Source organism: Oncorhynchus mykiss, chromosome 12 (genome assembly GCF_057628025.1).
Source record: "Oncorhynchus mykiss isolate SJ-2025 chromosome 12, ASM5762802v1, whole genome shotgun sequence".
Taxonomy (NCBI): Eukaryota; Metazoa; Chordata; class Actinopteri; order Salmoniformes; family Salmonidae; genus Oncorhynchus; species Oncorhynchus mykiss.
Genome location: NC_143033.1, coordinates 50645733 through 50662874, shown reverse-complemented (window position 1 = coordinate 50662874; position 17142 = coordinate 50645733). Strand labels below are relative to the sequence as shown.

The following is a 17142-nucleotide window of genomic DNA, read 5'->3' as shown; positions in this document are numbered from 1 at the left end:
AGTAGGCTGCTTCATTTCAATATTTATTGGCACAGCAGTCGTCAGCATCACAGTAAAATTAACTTTCAGATACCCATCAAAAATGGCAAAACGGAAGGTGGATACTGAGAACCGGGGGTTTCAAACAAGGTGGGAGTCGGAGTATATGTTCACGAAGGTAGCTGGAAAACCTGTGTGTCTTCTGTGTGGAGAAAGTGTGGCGGTACTGAAAGAGTATAATCTGAGACGACATTATGAAACGAAACACGCGGACAAAAACAAGAATATGGACATGGAACAAAGGCTACAAAAGGCCAGTTTTATTTTGGCAGAAGAGATCGCTAAATCAGCCCGGCCATTTACGGAGGGGGATTTCATCAAAAACTGCATGATTAAAGTTTGTGACGAAGTTTGCCCAGAAAAAAGGCAACTCTTTTTAAATGTGAGTCTGAGCAGAAACACCATTGCCGAGAGAGTAGACCAGTTGTCCATCAATCTAAAAGAGCAGCTTGTGAAAAAGGGAAAAGATTTTATTGCATATTCCTTGGCTGTGGATGAGAGCACCGACATTTCTGACATTGCCCAGTTGTCAATTTTCATCCGCGGAGTGGACTCCAACCTAAGCGTGACAGAGGAGTTTTTGGCTTTACGTCCTATGCATGGCACAACTACGGGGCATGATTTGTATGAAGAGGTGTCAAGATGTGTAAATGAGATGGAGCTGCCTTGGGAAAAACTCGTGGGTTTGACAACCGACGGAGCACCTGCGATGTGTGGACACAGGAGCGGACTGGTGGCGAAGATACGGGAAAAGATGCAAGAGGAAAACGCGACAGGTGAGCTGACAGCTTATCATTGTATCATACACCAGGAAGCGTTGTGCGGTAAAGCCTTGAAAATGGAGCATGTAATGAGCATCATCACGCGCACAGTTAACTTTATCAGAGCCAAAGGTTTGAATCACCGCCAGTTCAAGGCATTTCTGACGGAGTTAGAAACGGAGCATGGTGATTTGCCTTATCACACAGAGGTGCGATGGCTAAGCCAGGGAAAGGTGCTTCAAAGATGTTTCGAGCTTCGTGAGGAGATTTGTCTGTTCTTGGACAGCAAAGGGAAAGACACAACACAACTCCGAGACGAAATGTTTCTGTGTGAAATGGCTTTTCTGTGTGACATTACGAGTCATCTGAATGCAATAAACTTGCAGCTGCAGGGTCGGGATCGTGTCATCTCTGATATGTACAGTACAGTGAAGGCATTTAAAACCAAACTGACTCTGTGGGAGACGCAGATGCGGAAAGAAAATTTGAGCCACTTTCCCAGCTGCCAGACCATGAAAGAGAAGCTCTCTACCAGTGCGTTCCCGAGCACACAGTTGGCTGATAAAATAGGTATGCTTGCCGCTGACTTTCGACGCCGATTTGCTGACTTTGAAGCACAAAAAAGCAGGTTGGAACTGCTCGGTAACCCATTTGCTGTTGACGTGGAAAGCTCACCACCAAACCTCCAAATGGAGTTGATTGACCTCCAATGCAATGATGCACTGAGGGCAAAATATGCGGCAGTGGGTGCTGCGGAGTTCGCCCGTTTCCTCCCCGGCACAATGCCCCAGCTGCGCATCCAGGCTGCTCAAACGTTGTCTATGTTTGGCAGCACATACCTGTGTGAACAACTGTTTTCTTTGATGAACCTGAACAAAACATCACACAGAAGTCGACTTACTGCTGAACACCTCCACTCAATTCTGAGGATTTCTTCAGCTCAGAGCCTTACCCCGAACATTGATGAACTTGTGGAAAAGATGGGACACCACCAAGTATCACCCTCAACCTCAAACAAGTGAACATTACTGTGCAATCACATATTTAGAGTTTTTACTCAGTTCAAGTTTAAAAGTTAAAATGTAATATTTGTTTTCACTGCATGTTACTTCTCCTTAAACAAAGTGTTGTTTTTGATTAATAGATTTTTGCACTTTATTTTTTTGTATTTCAATCCAATTATATTTTAAAAATATTTCAGTTGAGTGGATGATAGAAAATTGCTATTATTGTTTTTTCTTTGAAGTAAATTTAGCCCACTTTTGCTAAAATAGAAAATATAGTCTACTGATGGTGCCTTGAATACCGGTTTCTTTCATTTAATGTTCATGTTATGGGGATATTTATATAAAGGAAATTTGTCTTTTGTGTCTGTTGAAAATTAAAGATTACTGACAGAGCCATAAGAAAATATTGCTTTATTTATCTGATCATATTGTAATATATTTGTTAGGTTTTCAGTAGGTTCAATTAGGTTCACTAGACTATATGCGTCATTTAAAAATTTTTCAATGAACATTCGAACAGTCCGGCCCTCGTCTTGTAGCTGATTTTTTTATTTGGCCCTCCGTCCATTTGACTTTGACACCCCTGATTTAGGGGGTTTTCTCTGTTGTTAAACATATCGGCAGGTCACTGATCAAAACACATTTTCTCATACTGTCTTTTGCCTCTGCAGCAGACATGTAGTGAGCAATATATCAGGACATCAAATACCAATAAAATCGCAGTATAGAATCGCAATCCAGATCGTATCTGCACTTAATTATCATGGTAAAATCGTATTGTGAAATCCCTGGAACTTCCCAGCACCTATTCCTTACATAGTGCACTACTTTTGACAATACACTATACAGGGAATAAGGTGCAATTTGGGATGCAGCCGAGGTGTTCTCGCCTCTCCCTCTCTGGGGCTCTGGCCAGCCCTTCTAGGATCAGTGGTGGGATCGTCTCTGATGCACACGGTGCACCTTCAGCCCGGGGCAGCCGCATTTCCACGCCATGTCCCATGCCTGGTTGTCAGGGGAGTGGCGTCGGTGCCGTGCATGTGAGCACGCAGACCCGTTTCACGCCACGGTCCCCGAGACCTGGACCGCGAGCGCTCACCCGACGCATCTGCTGTCATCGTGCCCTAATTAAATCAACAGGTGTCTGGCAGGAGAGGAGCGGAGCGGCCCCTGTTCAGTCCACTTATTACACCACCAATACTCACTCTATCCTCGCTGTTTCTCTGTGCTACAGAGTCAGGGAGGAGGGAGAGATGGCGTGAGGAGAGATGGTGTGTGTGTGCGATTGGGGAAGTGATCAGAGCGAGAGGGAAGAAAGTGAGAGACATCTGTTTACTATGTGGTATGGGAGCAGTTGGCCCTGCTCGGCACAGTAAATGCACCACCAAGGCCTCTGTGTACGGAGGGAGAGAGGGAGCGAGGGGGATGGATGAAGGGATAGAGGAGGGAACAGATAAGGATGTAGAGAGGGAGAAAGAGGAGAATAGAAAGTAGGTGAAAAGCTGTTTGCTCTGCCTGTGCTATGGAAGAGTGGCCCCTTAGCAGTTATCTGTACTCCTGTCCCGGGGCCGAAGGACAACATGAGGGAGGGAGGTAGAGAGAGGGGATAGTATGGATTGGAGAAATTGCAAAAGATGCGAGAGGTTAATAGGGTGTGTCCCAAATGGCCCCCTGTTCCCTATATTGTGCACTCTGGTCCCAGGTCAAAGTGCATTATAAAGGGAATAAGGTTCCATTTGGGACGCAGGCACATATTAGAGCGGGAGGGAAGTGCCCCCCCCCCCCCCCCCCCCCCATTTGAAGGCCTTCCGTTCCTCATCCCCCCTCAACTTGTTGTTAAAAACAGCCCTCCCACCACCACTCGTAATCTAACACAGTTACTGAACATTGTGTCCCACATGAAAATCTATTTTTATCCTACTTAGAAGTAATAGAATACTTAGGATAGCTGGCTACCAGACAACTTAATAAGGAAACTAGCAGCAAGCGATACCAAACATTAGGCCTTTGGTTATCTCCTCCCACACAGCGGCAGTGTGCTGGCCGTGTCTCCTCTGTTAACCGTTTGTTAATGTAATATCCCCATCAGCGGAATACATTGGGACACTATTAATGTTTTGTTCCTGCTGGAGCTAAACGTAGCGGGGAGAGGAGAACAGTAATGTGTGTGTGGGGGGGGGGGGGGGGGGGGGGGTGGTTTCTCAACAGAAATGGATGCTGTAGTAGTGCTGGTATTCTATTGTTCTTCTCAGACACTGTTTGCACTCTCCTGTTGGCTGGTGTGATATACCGTGTCATTGAGAGATGCCAGTTGAGTCCTTGGTGATGCCAGATCAGATGTGTGCCTTTTTTTGTTGTGCGCTGTTGTGTGCGCGTTCTTGCGTTGTCTATGCGCGTGTGCTGTCTGCGTCAGTGTGCGAGACAGGCGGGCGGGACGGCGAGAACAGATCTGTCCTTTGTGGCGTGTCTGGGTGGCTCAGCTCCGTCGTGCTGTACCATCTGAGTGACAGAGCGGACGCGTCGCACAGCACAGCCTGGCTGGCAGACAAAGACAGTGTTTTCTTTCTGACTGCGCAGTAATTTTCATCCTCTGTCATTACACTCTGTCCGTCTGTGTCTGTCGGCGTCCGTCTGTCTGTCGGCGTCCGTCTGTCTGTCGGCGTCCGTCTGTCTGTCGGCGTCCGTCTGTCTGTCGGCGTCCGTCTTGTCTGTCTTTTTTTTCTCTCTCACATATCTGTTTTCTTGTCAGCCGTATCCCCTCCTCTCTTGCCCCTCTTCCCATCATCACTGTGACTAATCCTTAGTCACACACTCTCATTGATAAAGATGCACACTTAAATGTGCTGGAGAAGGGGGAAAAACACACTCTCACACAGATGTGCTTTGACACAGGACACACTGGGAGCCCTCAGATGTGTGTGTGTGTGTATCCTGTTCCTGGCTGTGAGCCAGCCTCTCTCTGTTTTACTGGGGACTACTCCAGAGTGGGTTGGCTATGGCCTAACCCAGCAGCTTCCCAAGGGGGAGGCTAGTCGCTCCAGCTCTCCACAACACACACACACACACACACACACCGCTACTCCTTCGACAGCCACATTGTCCCACTGCCAAACCAGAGCCCCATAAACACACATGAAAGTGATTGGGGGGGGTGGGGGGTGATGATGCTGCTAAGAGAATTAGTCTAGCTGGAGTTTCTACCCTGGCTGCAGTCTAGTTACACCCCTCCCCTTCTACCCCGCGTCTGGGAGGTTGAGACTGAATAGAGACGGAGAGAGAGGGAAGCTGGGTGGTTTTAGTGGGGCGTGGCGTGTGTCTCTCTGGGTGTGACGTGTGTCTCTCTGGGTGTGACGTGGTCTCTCTGGGTGTGACGTGTGTCTCTCTGGGTGTGACGTGTGTCTCTCTGGGTGTGACGTGTGTCTCTCTGGGTGTGACGTGTGTCTCTCTGGGGTGTGACGTGTGTCTCTCTGGGTGTGACGTGTGACGTGTGTCTCTCTGGGTGTGACGTGTGTCTCTCTGTCTCTGGGTGTGACCTGTGTCTCTCTGTCTCTGGGTGTGACGTGTGTCTCTCTGTCTCTGGGTGTGACCTGTGTCTCTCTGGGTGTGGCGTGTGTCTCTCTGGGTGTGGCGTGTGTCTCTCTGGGTGTGACGTGTGTCTCTCTGGGTGTGACGTGTGACGTGTGTCTCTCTGGGTGTGACGTGTGTCTCTCTGGGTGTGACGTGTGACGTGTGTCTCTCTGGGTGTGACGTGTGTCTCTCTGGGTGTGACGTGTGTGTGTGTCTCTCTGGGTGTGACGTGTGTGTCTCTCTGGGTGTGACGTGTGTCTCTCTGGGTGTGACTGTGTCTCTCTGGGTGTGACGTGTGTCTCTCTGTCTCTGGGTGTGACGTGTGTCTCTCTGGGTGTGTCGTGTGTCTCTCTGTCTCTGGGTGTGACGTGTGTCTCTCTGTCTCTGGGTGTGACGTGTGTCTCTCTGTCTCTGGGTGTGACGTGTGTCTCTCTGTCTCTGGGTGTGACGTGTGTCTCTCTGTCTCTGGGTGTGACGTGTGTCTCTCTGTCTCTGGGTGTGACGTGTGTCTCTCTGTCTCTGGGTGTGACGTGTGTCTCTGTGTCTCTGGGTGGGTCGTGTGACGTGTCTCTCTGTCTCTGGGTGTGACGTGTATCTCTGTCTCTGGGTGTGACCTGTGTATCTCTGTCTCTGGGTGTGACGTGTGTCTCTCTGTCTCTGGGTGTGACGTGTGTCTCTCTGTCTCTGGGTGTGACCTGTGTCTCTCTGTCTCTGGGTGTGACGTGTGTCTCTCTGTCTCTGGGTGGGTCGTGTGACGTGTGTCTCTCTGTCTCTGGGTGTGACGTGTATCTCTCTGTCTCTGGGTGTGACGTGTATATCTCTGTCTCTGGGTGTGACCTGTGTCTCTCTGTCTCTGGGTGTGACCTGTGTCTCTCTGTCTCTGGGTGTGACCTGTGTCTCTCTGTCTCTGGGTGTGACGTGTGTCTCTCTGTCTCTGGGTGGGTCGTGTGACGTGTGTCTCTCTGTCTCTGGGTGTGACGTGTTCTCTCTGTCTCTGGGTGTGACGTGTATCTCTCTGTCTCTGGGTGTGACCTGTGTCTCTCTGTCTCTGGGTGTGACCTGTGTCTCTCTGTCTCTGGGTGTGACCTGTGTCTCTCTGTCTCTGGGTGTGACGTGTGTCTCTCTGTCTCTGGGTGTGACCTGTGTCTCTCTGTCTCTGGGTGTGACGTGTGTCTCTCTGTCTCTGGGTGTGACGTGTGTCTCTCTGTGTCTGGGTGTGACGTGTCTCTGTCTCTGGGTGTGACCTGTGTCTCTCTGTCTCTGGGTGTGACGTGTCTCTCTGTCTCTGGGTGTGACCTGTGTCTCTCTGTCTCTGGGTGTGACCTGTATCTCTCTGGGTGTGACCTGTATCTCTCTGTCTCTGGGTGTGACGTGTGTCTCTCTGTCTCTGGGTGTGACGTGTGTCTCTCTGTCTCTGGGTGTGACGTGTGTCTCTCTGTCTCTGGGTGTGACGTGTGTCTCTGTCTCTGGGTGTGACAGGTGAGGAACCTGTGCTACATGGTGACACGGCGGGAGAAGATGAAGAGTTCCCTGTGTGACCTCCAGGAGAAGATTTTCCACCTGCAGATCCAGCTGCTGGAGGAGGACCTAGCTGGAGGTGAGTGGCACACACACACACACACACACACCCGCACACACACGATCAGAGAGCCCAAACACAAGCCACCAGCTGCAGTGTAGGGCTGTGTTTGACAGAAACAGACATACATACAGTATTACACTGCTGTGACTTCCTTCCTGTTATAACCTCACAGGGTGAATTCAGGACAGCAGTATGTGGCCCTGTTCTAATACTTTCAAAATGCACCTTATCTCCTTGTTCAATATTTTTAACATGCATCCTTCCCTCCTTGAGGTAATATGGGAATGGGATGGAGCCCTTGGTCATGATTTAGGGAATACTTCAGGTTTCCATTCCATTCCCATGTGACTTCAAGGAGGGAGGAGGGAAGGATGCACGTGTAAAGTATTTGAACCGAGCCCGTCCCAGCTTTGCAGAGGCAGATGGGCAGGGCCCTCCCTGAGTTAGTGCCTACATGGACTGCTGCTCTTCAGCAAGGCTGCGTTCAGCCTTAAAGCCCAGTTACTCTGTCTAGTGGATTCACTCTAAGGACGAGATGGTAGACACAAAGCAATATGCCATCACTGTGGAAGCTGAGATCATCCAGACACGGCCTGCGTCCCCATTGGCACCCTATTCCCCACATAGTATACTACTTTTGACCAGGGCCCATAGGGCTCTGGGCAAAAGTAGTGCACTACCTAGGGTATAAGGGTGCCATTTGGGACGCAGCCGTGTTATGCGCTCTAGCTATACTCGGCGTTGGTTGGCTGTCCGTCTGCTGTGCGGGTGGAACATGGGAATAGCCCCGTGTTCTGTGTTGGGAGTCTAGCCGTGACGTGGGGAAAGAGAACCAGTCTCCTCTCCCTTCGTGACAGGCTAACTGATGGTTATTGTGAGCTGGCAGGGGAGGGAGGGAGAGAGAGATTCATAGAGAAGAAGAGAGGAGAGAGTACCTGACCACTGTGACTGACCCAGAAAGCTTCTGACTATGTACAGACTCAGTGAGCATAGCCTTGCTATTGAGAAAGGCCACCGTAGGCAGACCTGGCTCTCAAGAGATGACCGGCTATGTGCACACTGCCCACAAAATGAGGTGGGAACTGAGCTGCACTTCCTGCTGAATGTATGACCATATTAGAGATACATATTTCCCTCAGATTACACAGATCCACAGGGAATTCAAAAAACAAAGCCAATTTTGATGAACTCTCATATCTACTGGGTGAAATAACACAGTGTGTCACAGCAGCAAGATGTGTGACCTGTTGCCACAAGAAAATCCATATTTGTTTATTTATTTTCCCTTTTGTACTTTAACTATTTGCACATTGTTACAACACTGTACATAGAATAAAAGACAATGTCATATTATGTCTTTTGGAACTTCTGTGAGTGTGATGTTTACTGTTAATTTTTGTTTATTCACTTTTGTTTATTATCTACTTCAATTGCTTTGGCAATGTTAACATGTTTCCCATGCCAATAAAGCCCTAAATTGAATTGAGAGAGCGAGAGAGAGCGAGCGCGATGTGGAGGCAAAGAGAGGGATATGAGAGAGGTCGCCCAGTCATTATGATACTGACAGCCCCCATCTTTCTCCATCTAAGCGAGCAGGGTGCAGGCAGAGGCCCCGGTCTTCTGCGTCCCAAATGGCGCCCTACTCCCTTCACTAGTGTGTGCAGACTTTTGACCAGGGCCCACGGGTGCCCTGGTGAAGTAGTGCTCCACATAGGGTGTAGGGTGCCATCTGGTTGCAGCTACTGGAAAGCAGTGTGTTCTATCACGGAGCTATCTGTCCCCTCCCCCGGCTGTGTGTCGGCCCCTCATTTCCATGTGTGGAATAGATATGGCTGGAGCGCCGGGCAGCCAACACAGGCCCCTGATAGCGTGAGAAGGTGCAGTTGGGAGGTCCTGACACTACATCAGCGGGCTTTGGAGGCTTAGGAATGATGAACACTGCAAATTGAGTACCGGCTGAGAAGATTCGCAAAACTCCCCAGGCTAACACACACACACACACACACACACACACACACACACACACACGGACAAGCGTGCCACACAGACATAGGTAAAAGGACACACACGCGCAAGGACTCTACATACGCACACACATACACGCTTCCTTTCCCACACACAGACAGATCCCAACTCCAACACACACCTGAACTAACATAGCCAATTCCTCTTTCAAATGTTAATATGCACATAAATTCCCACCCAAACCCCACCCCTCCCCTTTTCCAAGAGACAGTACATCTTCTCTTAATAGTTTCTCCTTAAGACTCTAGAGAGTCCTGGCTAGTTATTCTGTAACAGGGTGGCTCGTTTCCCATTCCTTGACAGACACAGGGGAAACCCTCAGACTCTTTGCCCTGGGCCCTTTACTTGGCCAAGTGGAGTAGTGTGTAAAGACTATTGTCATGCCTGTGAGTGTGGTTACTATGGGCCCAGTACTGGGGCCAGAGGGAGGACATGGACACTGCAGGTTGACTACCACTACACCACAACTACTCACATGACTGGGGGCTGTAATGGAGTCAGTGAGAGTCCCAATGGCACCTGTTCCCATGGGCCCTGGTCAAAACTGTTGCGTTATAGGGTGCATATTTGGAATGCATATTTTTCTGTTGCAGGATATCCTACATTCAAGTCTAGCCTTAAAGGTTCCTTTCTACTGGCTTACCTTCCTGTAGACGTGTGTGGAGGGGACTCTGGGCTGAGCTCTTTGTCTTCTCAGAGCGAGAAGGAGAGGATGTGGTAGAGGGAGCAGGAGAGTGAAGGAGAGGAAGTGGTAGAGGGAGCAGGAGAGTGAAGGAGAGGAAGTGGTAGAGGGAGCAGGAGAGTGAAGGAGAGGAAGTGGTAGAGGGAGCAGGAGAGTGAAGGAGAGGAAGTGGTAGAGGGAGCAGGAGAGAGAATGAGAGGAAGTTGTAGAGGGAGCATGAGAGAGAAGGAGAGAGGAAGTTTGTAGAGGGAGCACGAGAGAGAAGGAGAGGAAATGGTAGAGGGAGCATGAGAGAAGGAGAGGAAGTGGTAGAGGGAGCAGGAGAGGAAGTGGTAGAGGGAGCAGGAGAGGAAGTGGTAGAGGAAGCGGGAGAGGAAGTGGTAGAGGAAGCGGTAGAGGGGGAAGAGCAGGAGAGGAAGTGGTAGAGGGAGCATGCGAGAGAAGGAGAGGAAGTGGTAGAGGGAGCATGCGAGAGGAAGTGGTAGAGAGGGAGCATGCCAGGAAGTGGTAGAGATGGACAGGGCGAGTGGTAGAGAGGGAGCATGCGAGAGGAAGTGGTAGAGAGGGAGCATGCGAGAGGGAAGTGGTAGAGAGGGAGCATGCGAGAGGAAGTGGTAGAGGGAGCATGCGAGAGGAAGTGGTAGAGGGAAGTGGTAGAGAGGGAGCATGCGAGAGGAAGTGGTAGAGGGAGCGTGGTAGAGAGGGAGCATGCGAGAGGGAGCATGCGAGAGGAAGTGGTAGAGAGAGGGAGCATGCGAGAGGAAGTGGTAGAGAGGGAGCATGCGAGAGGAAGTGGTAGAGAGGGAGCATGCGAGAGGAAGTGGTAGAGGGATCATGCGAGAGAAGGAGAGGAAGTGGTAGAGGGAGAATGCGAGAGGAAGTGGTAGAGAGGGAGCATGCGAGAGGAAGTGGTAGAGAGGGAGCATGCGAGAGGAAGTGGTAGAGGGAAGTGGTAGAGGGAGCATGCGAGAGGAAGTGGTAATAGAGAGGGAGCATGCGAGAGGAAGTGGTAGAGAGGAGCATGCGAGGGTAAGTGGTAGAGAGGGAGCATGCGAGAGGAAGTGGTAGAGAGGGAGCATGCGAGAGGAGGAGAGGAACTGGTAGGGCAACCCAAAAGTGGTAGAGGGATCATGCGAAAGAAGGAGAGGAAGTGGTAGAGGGAGAATGCGAGAGGAAGTGGTAGAGAGGGAGCATGCGAGGAAAAGTGGTAGAGGGAGCATGCGAGAGGAAGTGGTAGAGAGCGAGCATGCGAGAGGAGGAGAGGAAGTGGTAGAGGGAGCATGCGAGAGGAGGAGGTAGAGGGAGCATGCGAGAGGAGGAGAGGAAGTGGTAGAGGGAGAATGCGAGAGGAAGTGGTAGAGGGATCATGCGAGAGAAGGAGAGGAAATGGTAGAAGGAGCATGAGAGAAGGAGAGGAAGTGGTAGAGGGAGCAGGAGAGGAAGTGGTAGAGGAAGCGGGAGAGGAAGTGGTAGAGGAAGCGGGAGAGGAAGTGGTAGAGGAAGCGGTAGAGGGAGCAGGAGAGGAAGTGGTAGAGGGAACATGCGAGAGAAGGAAGAGGAAGTGGTAGAGGGAGCATGCGAGAGGAAGTGGTAGAGAGGGAGCATGCGAGAGGAAGTGGTAGATGGAGCATGCGAGAGGAAGTGGTAGAGAGGGAGCATGCGAGAGGGAAGTGGTAGAGAGGGAGCATGCGAGAGGAAGTGGTAGAGGGAGCATGCGAGAGGAAGTGGTAGAGGGAAGTGGTAGAGAGGGAGCATGCGAGAGGAAGTGGTAGGGAGCGTGGTAGAGAGGGAGCATGCGAGAGGGTGCATGCGAGAGGAAGTGGTAGAGAGGGAGCATGCCAGAGGAAGTGGTAGAGAGGGAGCATGCGAGAGGAAGTGGTAGAGAGGGAGCATGCGAGAGGAAGTGGTAGAGGGATCATGCGAGAGAAGGAGAGGAAGTGGTAGAGGAGATGGTCAAGAGGAAGTGGTAGAGAGGGAGCATGCGAGAGGAAGTGGTAGAGGGAAGTGGTAGAGGGAGCATGCGAGAGGAAGTGGTAGAGGGAGCATGCGAGAGGAAGTGGTAGAGAGGGAGCATGCGAGAGGAAGTGGAGACAGGGAGACAGGAAGTGGTACAGGCATGCGAGAGGAGGAGAGGAACTGGTAGAGGGAGAATGCGAGAGGAAGTGGTAGAGGTATCATGCGAGAGAAGGAGAGGAAGTGGTAGAGGGAGAATGCGAGAGGAAGTGGTAGAGAGGGAGCATGCGAGAGGAAGTGGAGAGAGGGAGCATGCGAGAGGAAGTGGTAGAGAGGGAGCATGCGAGAGGAAGTGGTAGAGAGCGAGCATGCGAGAGGAGGAGAGGAAGTGGTAGAGGGAGCATGCGAGAGGAGGAGGTAGAGGGAGCATGCGAGAGGAGGAGAGGAAGTGGTAGGGGAGAATGCGAGAGGAAGTGGTAGAGGGATCATGCGAGAGAAGGAGAGGAAGTGGTAGAGGGATCATGCGAGAGGAGGAGAGGAAGTGGTAGAGGGAGCATGCGAGAGGAGGAGGTAGAGGGAGCATGCGAGGAGAGGAAGTGGTAGAGGGAGAATGCGAGAGGAAGTGGTAGAGGGATCATGCGAGAGAAGGGAGAGGAAGTGGTAGAGGGATCATGCGAGAGGAGGAGATGAAGTGGTAGAGGGAGCATGCGAGAGGAGGAGAGGAAGTGGTAGTAGGAGCATGCGAGAGGAGGAGAGGAAGAGGAGAGAGGGACATGAAGAGGAGGAGAGGAAGTGGTAGAGGGAGCATGCGAGAGGAGGAGAGGAAGTGGTAGAGGGAGCATGCGAGAGGAGGAGAGGAAGTGGTAGAGGGAGCATGCGAGAGGAGGAGGAAGTGGTAGAGGGAGCATGCGAGAGGAGGAGAGGAAGTGGTAGAGGGAGCATGCGAGGAAGTGGTAGAGGGATCATGCGAAGAGGAGAGGAAGTGGTAGAGGGCGCATGAGAGGAAGTGGTAGAGGGATCATGCGAGAGGAGAGGAAGTGGTAGAGGGAGCATGAGAGGAAGTGGTAGAGGGATCATGGAGAGGAGAGGAAGTGGTAGAGGGAGCATGGTCGAGAGGAGAGGAAGTGGTAGAGGGAGCATGAGAGGAAGTGGTAGAGGGAGCATGCGAGAGGAGAGGAAGTGGTAGAGGAGCATGAGAGGAGGTGGTAGAGGGAGCATGCGAGAGGAGAGGAAGTGGTAGAGGGAGTGTAAAGAAGCTCTGGCGTTGTGCTAATGAGCGCAGGGGCACGGTTCAACAAACACACACACACACACACTTACACACTCTCTCTTTACACACACACACAGACACACCGCAGCTGAGTGCTCCCAGAAAGAGAGGAAATTAACCACAGACTTCCAAAAGACGAATCCCTTGGAGGCACTGCACCTAACTGACAACGCCAGAAAATGTAAATGAGAGGAGGGGGGAGTGAGAGGGGGGAAAGAGGAAGAAGTGTGATAGGGGGGAAAGAGGAAGAAGTGTGATAGGGGGAGAGGAAGAAGTGTGATAGGGGGAGAGGAAGAAGTGTGATAGGGGGGAGAGGAAGAAGTGTGATAGGGGGGAGAGGAAGAAGTGTGATAGGGAGAGGGAGAAGTGTGATAGGGGGAGAGGGAGAAGTGTGATAGGGGGAAGAGAGGGAGAAGTGTGATAGGGGGAAGAGAGGGAGAAGTGTGAGAGGGGGAGAGGGAGAAGTGAGAGGGAGAGAGGGAGAAGTGTGAGAGGGGGAAGAGGGACAGGTGTGAGAGGGGAAAGAGGGAGAAGTGTGAGAGGGGGAAAAGAGGGAGAAGTGTGAGAGGGGAAAGAGGGAGAAGTGTGAGTGGGGGAAAGAGGGAGAAGTGTGAGAGGGAGGGAGAAGTGTGAGAGGGGAAAGAGGGAGAAGTGTGAGTGGGGGAAAGAGGGAGAAGTGTGAGTGGGGGAAAGAGGGAGAAGTGTGAGTGGGGAAGAGGGAGAAGTGTGAGTGGGGAAAGAGGGAGGTGTGAGTGGGAAGACGGAGAAGTGTGAGTGGGAAGACGGAGAAGTGTGAGTGGGGGATAGAGGGAGAAGTGTGAGTGGGGGATAGAGGGAGAAGTGTGAGTGAGTGGGGAAAGACGGAGAAGTGTGAGTGGGGGATAGAGGGAGAAGTGTGAGTGGGGGATAGAGGGAGAAGTGTGGGAAGGGGAGAAGTGGGGGAAGGGGGAGAAGTGTGAGTGGGGAAAGGGGGAGAAGTGTGAGAGGGGGAAAGAGGGAGAAGTGTGAGAGGGAGAAGTGTGAGAGTGGGGGGAAGAAGGAGAAGTGTGAGAGTGGGGGGAAGAGGGAGAAGTGTGAGTGGGGAAAAGAGGGAGAAGTGTGAGTGGGGGAAAGGGGGAGAAGTGTGAGTGGGGGAAAGGGGGAGAAGTGTGGGTGGGGAAGGGGAAGAAGTGTGAGAGTGGGGAAAAGAGGGAGAAGTGTGAGAGTGGAAGAGGGAGAAGTGTGAGAGTGGGGAAAGAGGGAGAAGTGTGAGAGGGGAGAAGTGTGAGAGTGGGGAAAGAAGGAGAAGTGTGAGAGGGGGAGAGAGGGAGAAGTGTGAGGGGGAGAGGGAGAAGTGTGAGGGGGTGAAAAGAGGGAGAAGTGTGAGGGGGTGAAGAGGGAGAAGTGTGAGAGGGGAAGAGGGAGAAGTGTGAGAGGGGGAAAGAGGGAGAAGTGTGAGAGGGGGAAAGAGGGAGAAGTGTGAGTGGGGGAAAGAGGGAGAAGTGTGAGAGTGGGGGAAAGAGGGAGAAGTGTGAGTGGGGGAAGAGAGGGAGAGTGTGAGAGGGGGAGAGGGAGCAAGTGGTGAGAGTGGGGCAAGAGGGAGAAGTGATGAGTGGGGGAAAGAGGGAGAAGTGTGAGTGGGGGAAAGAGGGAGAAGTGTGAGTGGGGGAAAGAGGGAGAAGTGTGAGTGGGGGAATGGGGGAGAAGTGTGAGTGGGGAAAGGGGGGAGAAGTGTGAGTGGGGGAAAAGGGGAAGAAGTGTGAGTGGGGAAGGGGGAGAAGTGTGAGAGGGAAAGAGGGAGAAGTGTGAGAGGGGAGAAGTGTGAGAGTGGGGGAAAGAAGGAGAAGTGTGAGAGTGGGGGAAAGAGGGAGAAGTGTGAGAGTGGGGAAAGAAGGAGAGTGAATGGGAAAGAGGGAGAAGTGTGATTGGGGGAAGAGGGAGAAGTGTGATTGGGGAAAGAGGGAGAAGTGTGAGTGGGGAGGGAAGAAGTGTGAGTGGGGGAAAGAGGGAGAAGTGTGAGTGGGAGAAATGGGGAGAAGTGTGAGTGGGGGAAATGGGGAGAAGTGTGAGTGGGGGAAAGGGGGAGAAGTGTGAGTGGGGGAAAGGGAAGAAGTGTGAGTGGGAAAGGGGGAGAAGTGTGAGAGTGGGGAAAGAGGGAGAAGTGTGAGAGTGGGGAAAGAGGGAAGTGTGAGAGGGGAGAAGTGTGAGAGTGGGGGAAAAGAAGGAGAAGTGTGAGAGTGGGGGAAAGAGGAGAAGTGTGAGTGGGAAAAGAGGGAGAAGTGTGAGTGGGGGAAGGGGAGAAGTGTGAGTGGGGAGAAGGGGAGAAGTGTGAGTGGGGAAAGGGGGAGAAGTGTGAGAGGGGGAGAAGTGTGAGAGTGGGGGAAAGTAAGGAGAAGTGTGAGAGTGGGGGAAAGAGGGAGAAGTGTGAGAGTGGGAAAGAGGGAGTAAGTGTGAGTGGGGGAAAGAGGGAGAAGTGTGAGTGGGGGAAAGAGGGAGAAGTGTGAGTGGAGGAGTGAGTGGGGAAAGGGGGAGAAGTGTGAGAGGGGAAAGGGGGAGAAGTGTGAGAGTGGGGAAAGGGGGAGAAGTGTGAGAGTGGGGAAAGAGGGAGAAGTGTGAGAGGGGAGAAGTGTGAGAGTGGGGGAAAGAAGGAGAAGTGTGAGAGTGGGGGAAAGAGGGAGAAGTGGGGGAAAGAGGGAGAAGTGTGAGAGTGGGGGAAAGAGGGAGAAGTGTGAGAGTGGGGAAAGAGGGAGAAGTGTGAGAGACGGAGAAAGAGGGAGAAGTGTGAGTGGGGGAAAGAGGGAGAAGTGTGAGTGGGGGAAAGAGGGAGAAGTGTGAGTGGGGGAAAGAGGGAGAAGTGTGAGTGGGGGAAAGAGGGAGAAGTGTGAGTGGGGGAAAGAAGGAGAAGTGTGAGAGTGGGGGAAAGAGGGAGAAGTGTGAGAGTGGGGGAAAGAGGGAGAAGTGTGAGAGTGGGGGAAAGAGGGAGAAGTGTGATTGGGGAAAGGGGGAGAAGTGTGATTGGGGAAAGGGGGAGAAGTGTGATGGGGAAAGGGGGAGAAGTGTGAGAGTGGGGGAAAGAAGGAGAAGTGTGAGAGTGGGGGAAAGAGGGAGAAGTGTGAGAGTGGGGGAAAGAGGGAGAAGTGTGAGAGGCGGAGAAAGAGGGAGAAGTGTGAGGGAAAGGGGGAGAAAAGTGTGAGAGTGGGGGAAAGAAGGAGAAGTGTGAGAGTGGGGGAAAGAGGGAGAAGTGTGAGTGGGGGAAAGGGGGAGAAGTGTGAGTGGGGGAAAGGGGGAGAAGTGTGAGTGGGGAAAGGGGGAGAAGTGTGATTGGGGAAAGGGGGAGAAGTGTGATTGGGGAAAGGGGGAGAAGTGTGATTGGGGAAAGGGGGAGAAGTGTGATTGGGGAAAGGGGGAGAAGTGTGATTGGGGAAAGGGGGAGAAGTGTGAGGGGAAAGGGGGAGAAGTGTGAGAGTGGGGGAAAGAGGGAGAAGTGTGAGAGTGGGGGAAAGAAGGAGAAGTGTGAGAGTGGGGGAAAGAGGGAGAAGTGTGAGAGTGGGGGAAAGAGGGAGAAGTGTGAGAGGGGTGGAAAGAGGGAGAAGTGTGAGAGGGGTGGAAAGAGGGAGAAGTGATAGTGGGGAGAAGAGAGGGAGAAGTGTGAGAGTGGGGAGAAGAGAGGGAGAAGTGATAGGGGGGAGAAGAGAGGGAGAAGTGATAGGGGGGAGAAGAGAGGGAGAAGTGATAGGGGGGAGAGGGAGAAGTGTGAGGGGGGAAGAGAGAGAAGGGGGAGAGGGAGAAGTGAGAGTTGGGGGAGAAGTGAGAGGGTGGAGGGAGAAGTGAGAGAGGGGGGAGAGGGAGAAGTGAGAGGGGGGAGGGAGAAGTGAGAGGGGGTGAGAGGGTGGAGGGAGAAGTGAGAGAGGGGGGGAAGAGAAAAAAACAACTGATCTGACTACAACGTTTCCAAATGTCTCACCAAGTTGGTCCGTTGCAGAAAATGAGTTTTTTTTCTTCTTTCCGACAGCACACATATTCACAAAAATAGCTAACACATCACTCATACATATGACCTTCTATCCTACACACACTTACCGGCAGTGTTCAGGCACGCACACACCCACACAACAGATCTGTTGAAAACAACATGGACACATGTGTACACACACACACCCAGGGTAGCCTCCGTGTGAAACACAACCCTCCGGGAAGACACAGTGAGGTACCACTCAGCCCCCCCCCCCCCCCCCCCCCCCCCCCCCCCCCGTGCATGTCCTGCTCCTCCATCAAGG

General features: G+C 52.1%; 1 protein-coding gene and 1 long non-coding RNA gene across 3 annotated transcripts in view; both read left to right on the top strand.

Annotated features, from left to right (window-relative positions):
• LOC110537725 (protein Jade-1) overlaps window positions 1-17142 on the top strand; it is a 144446-nt gene that overhangs the window by 116802 nt on the left and 10502 nt on the right. For both annotated transcript variants that reach the window (XM_090192729.1, XM_036937730.2), the window contains exon 10: window positions 6854-6971. In XM_090192729.1, the coding sequence (XP_090048855.1) occupies window positions 6854-6971 (118 nt within the window). The remainder of the gene's footprint in view (window positions 1-6853; window positions 6972-17142) is intronic.
• LOC149979206 (uncharacterized) lies at window positions 12405-13171 on the top strand. The gene is made up of 2 exons (XR_016485109.1): window positions 12405-12764; window positions 12819-13171. It is a non-coding gene; the product is annotated as an uncharacterized LOC149979206 (long non-coding RNA).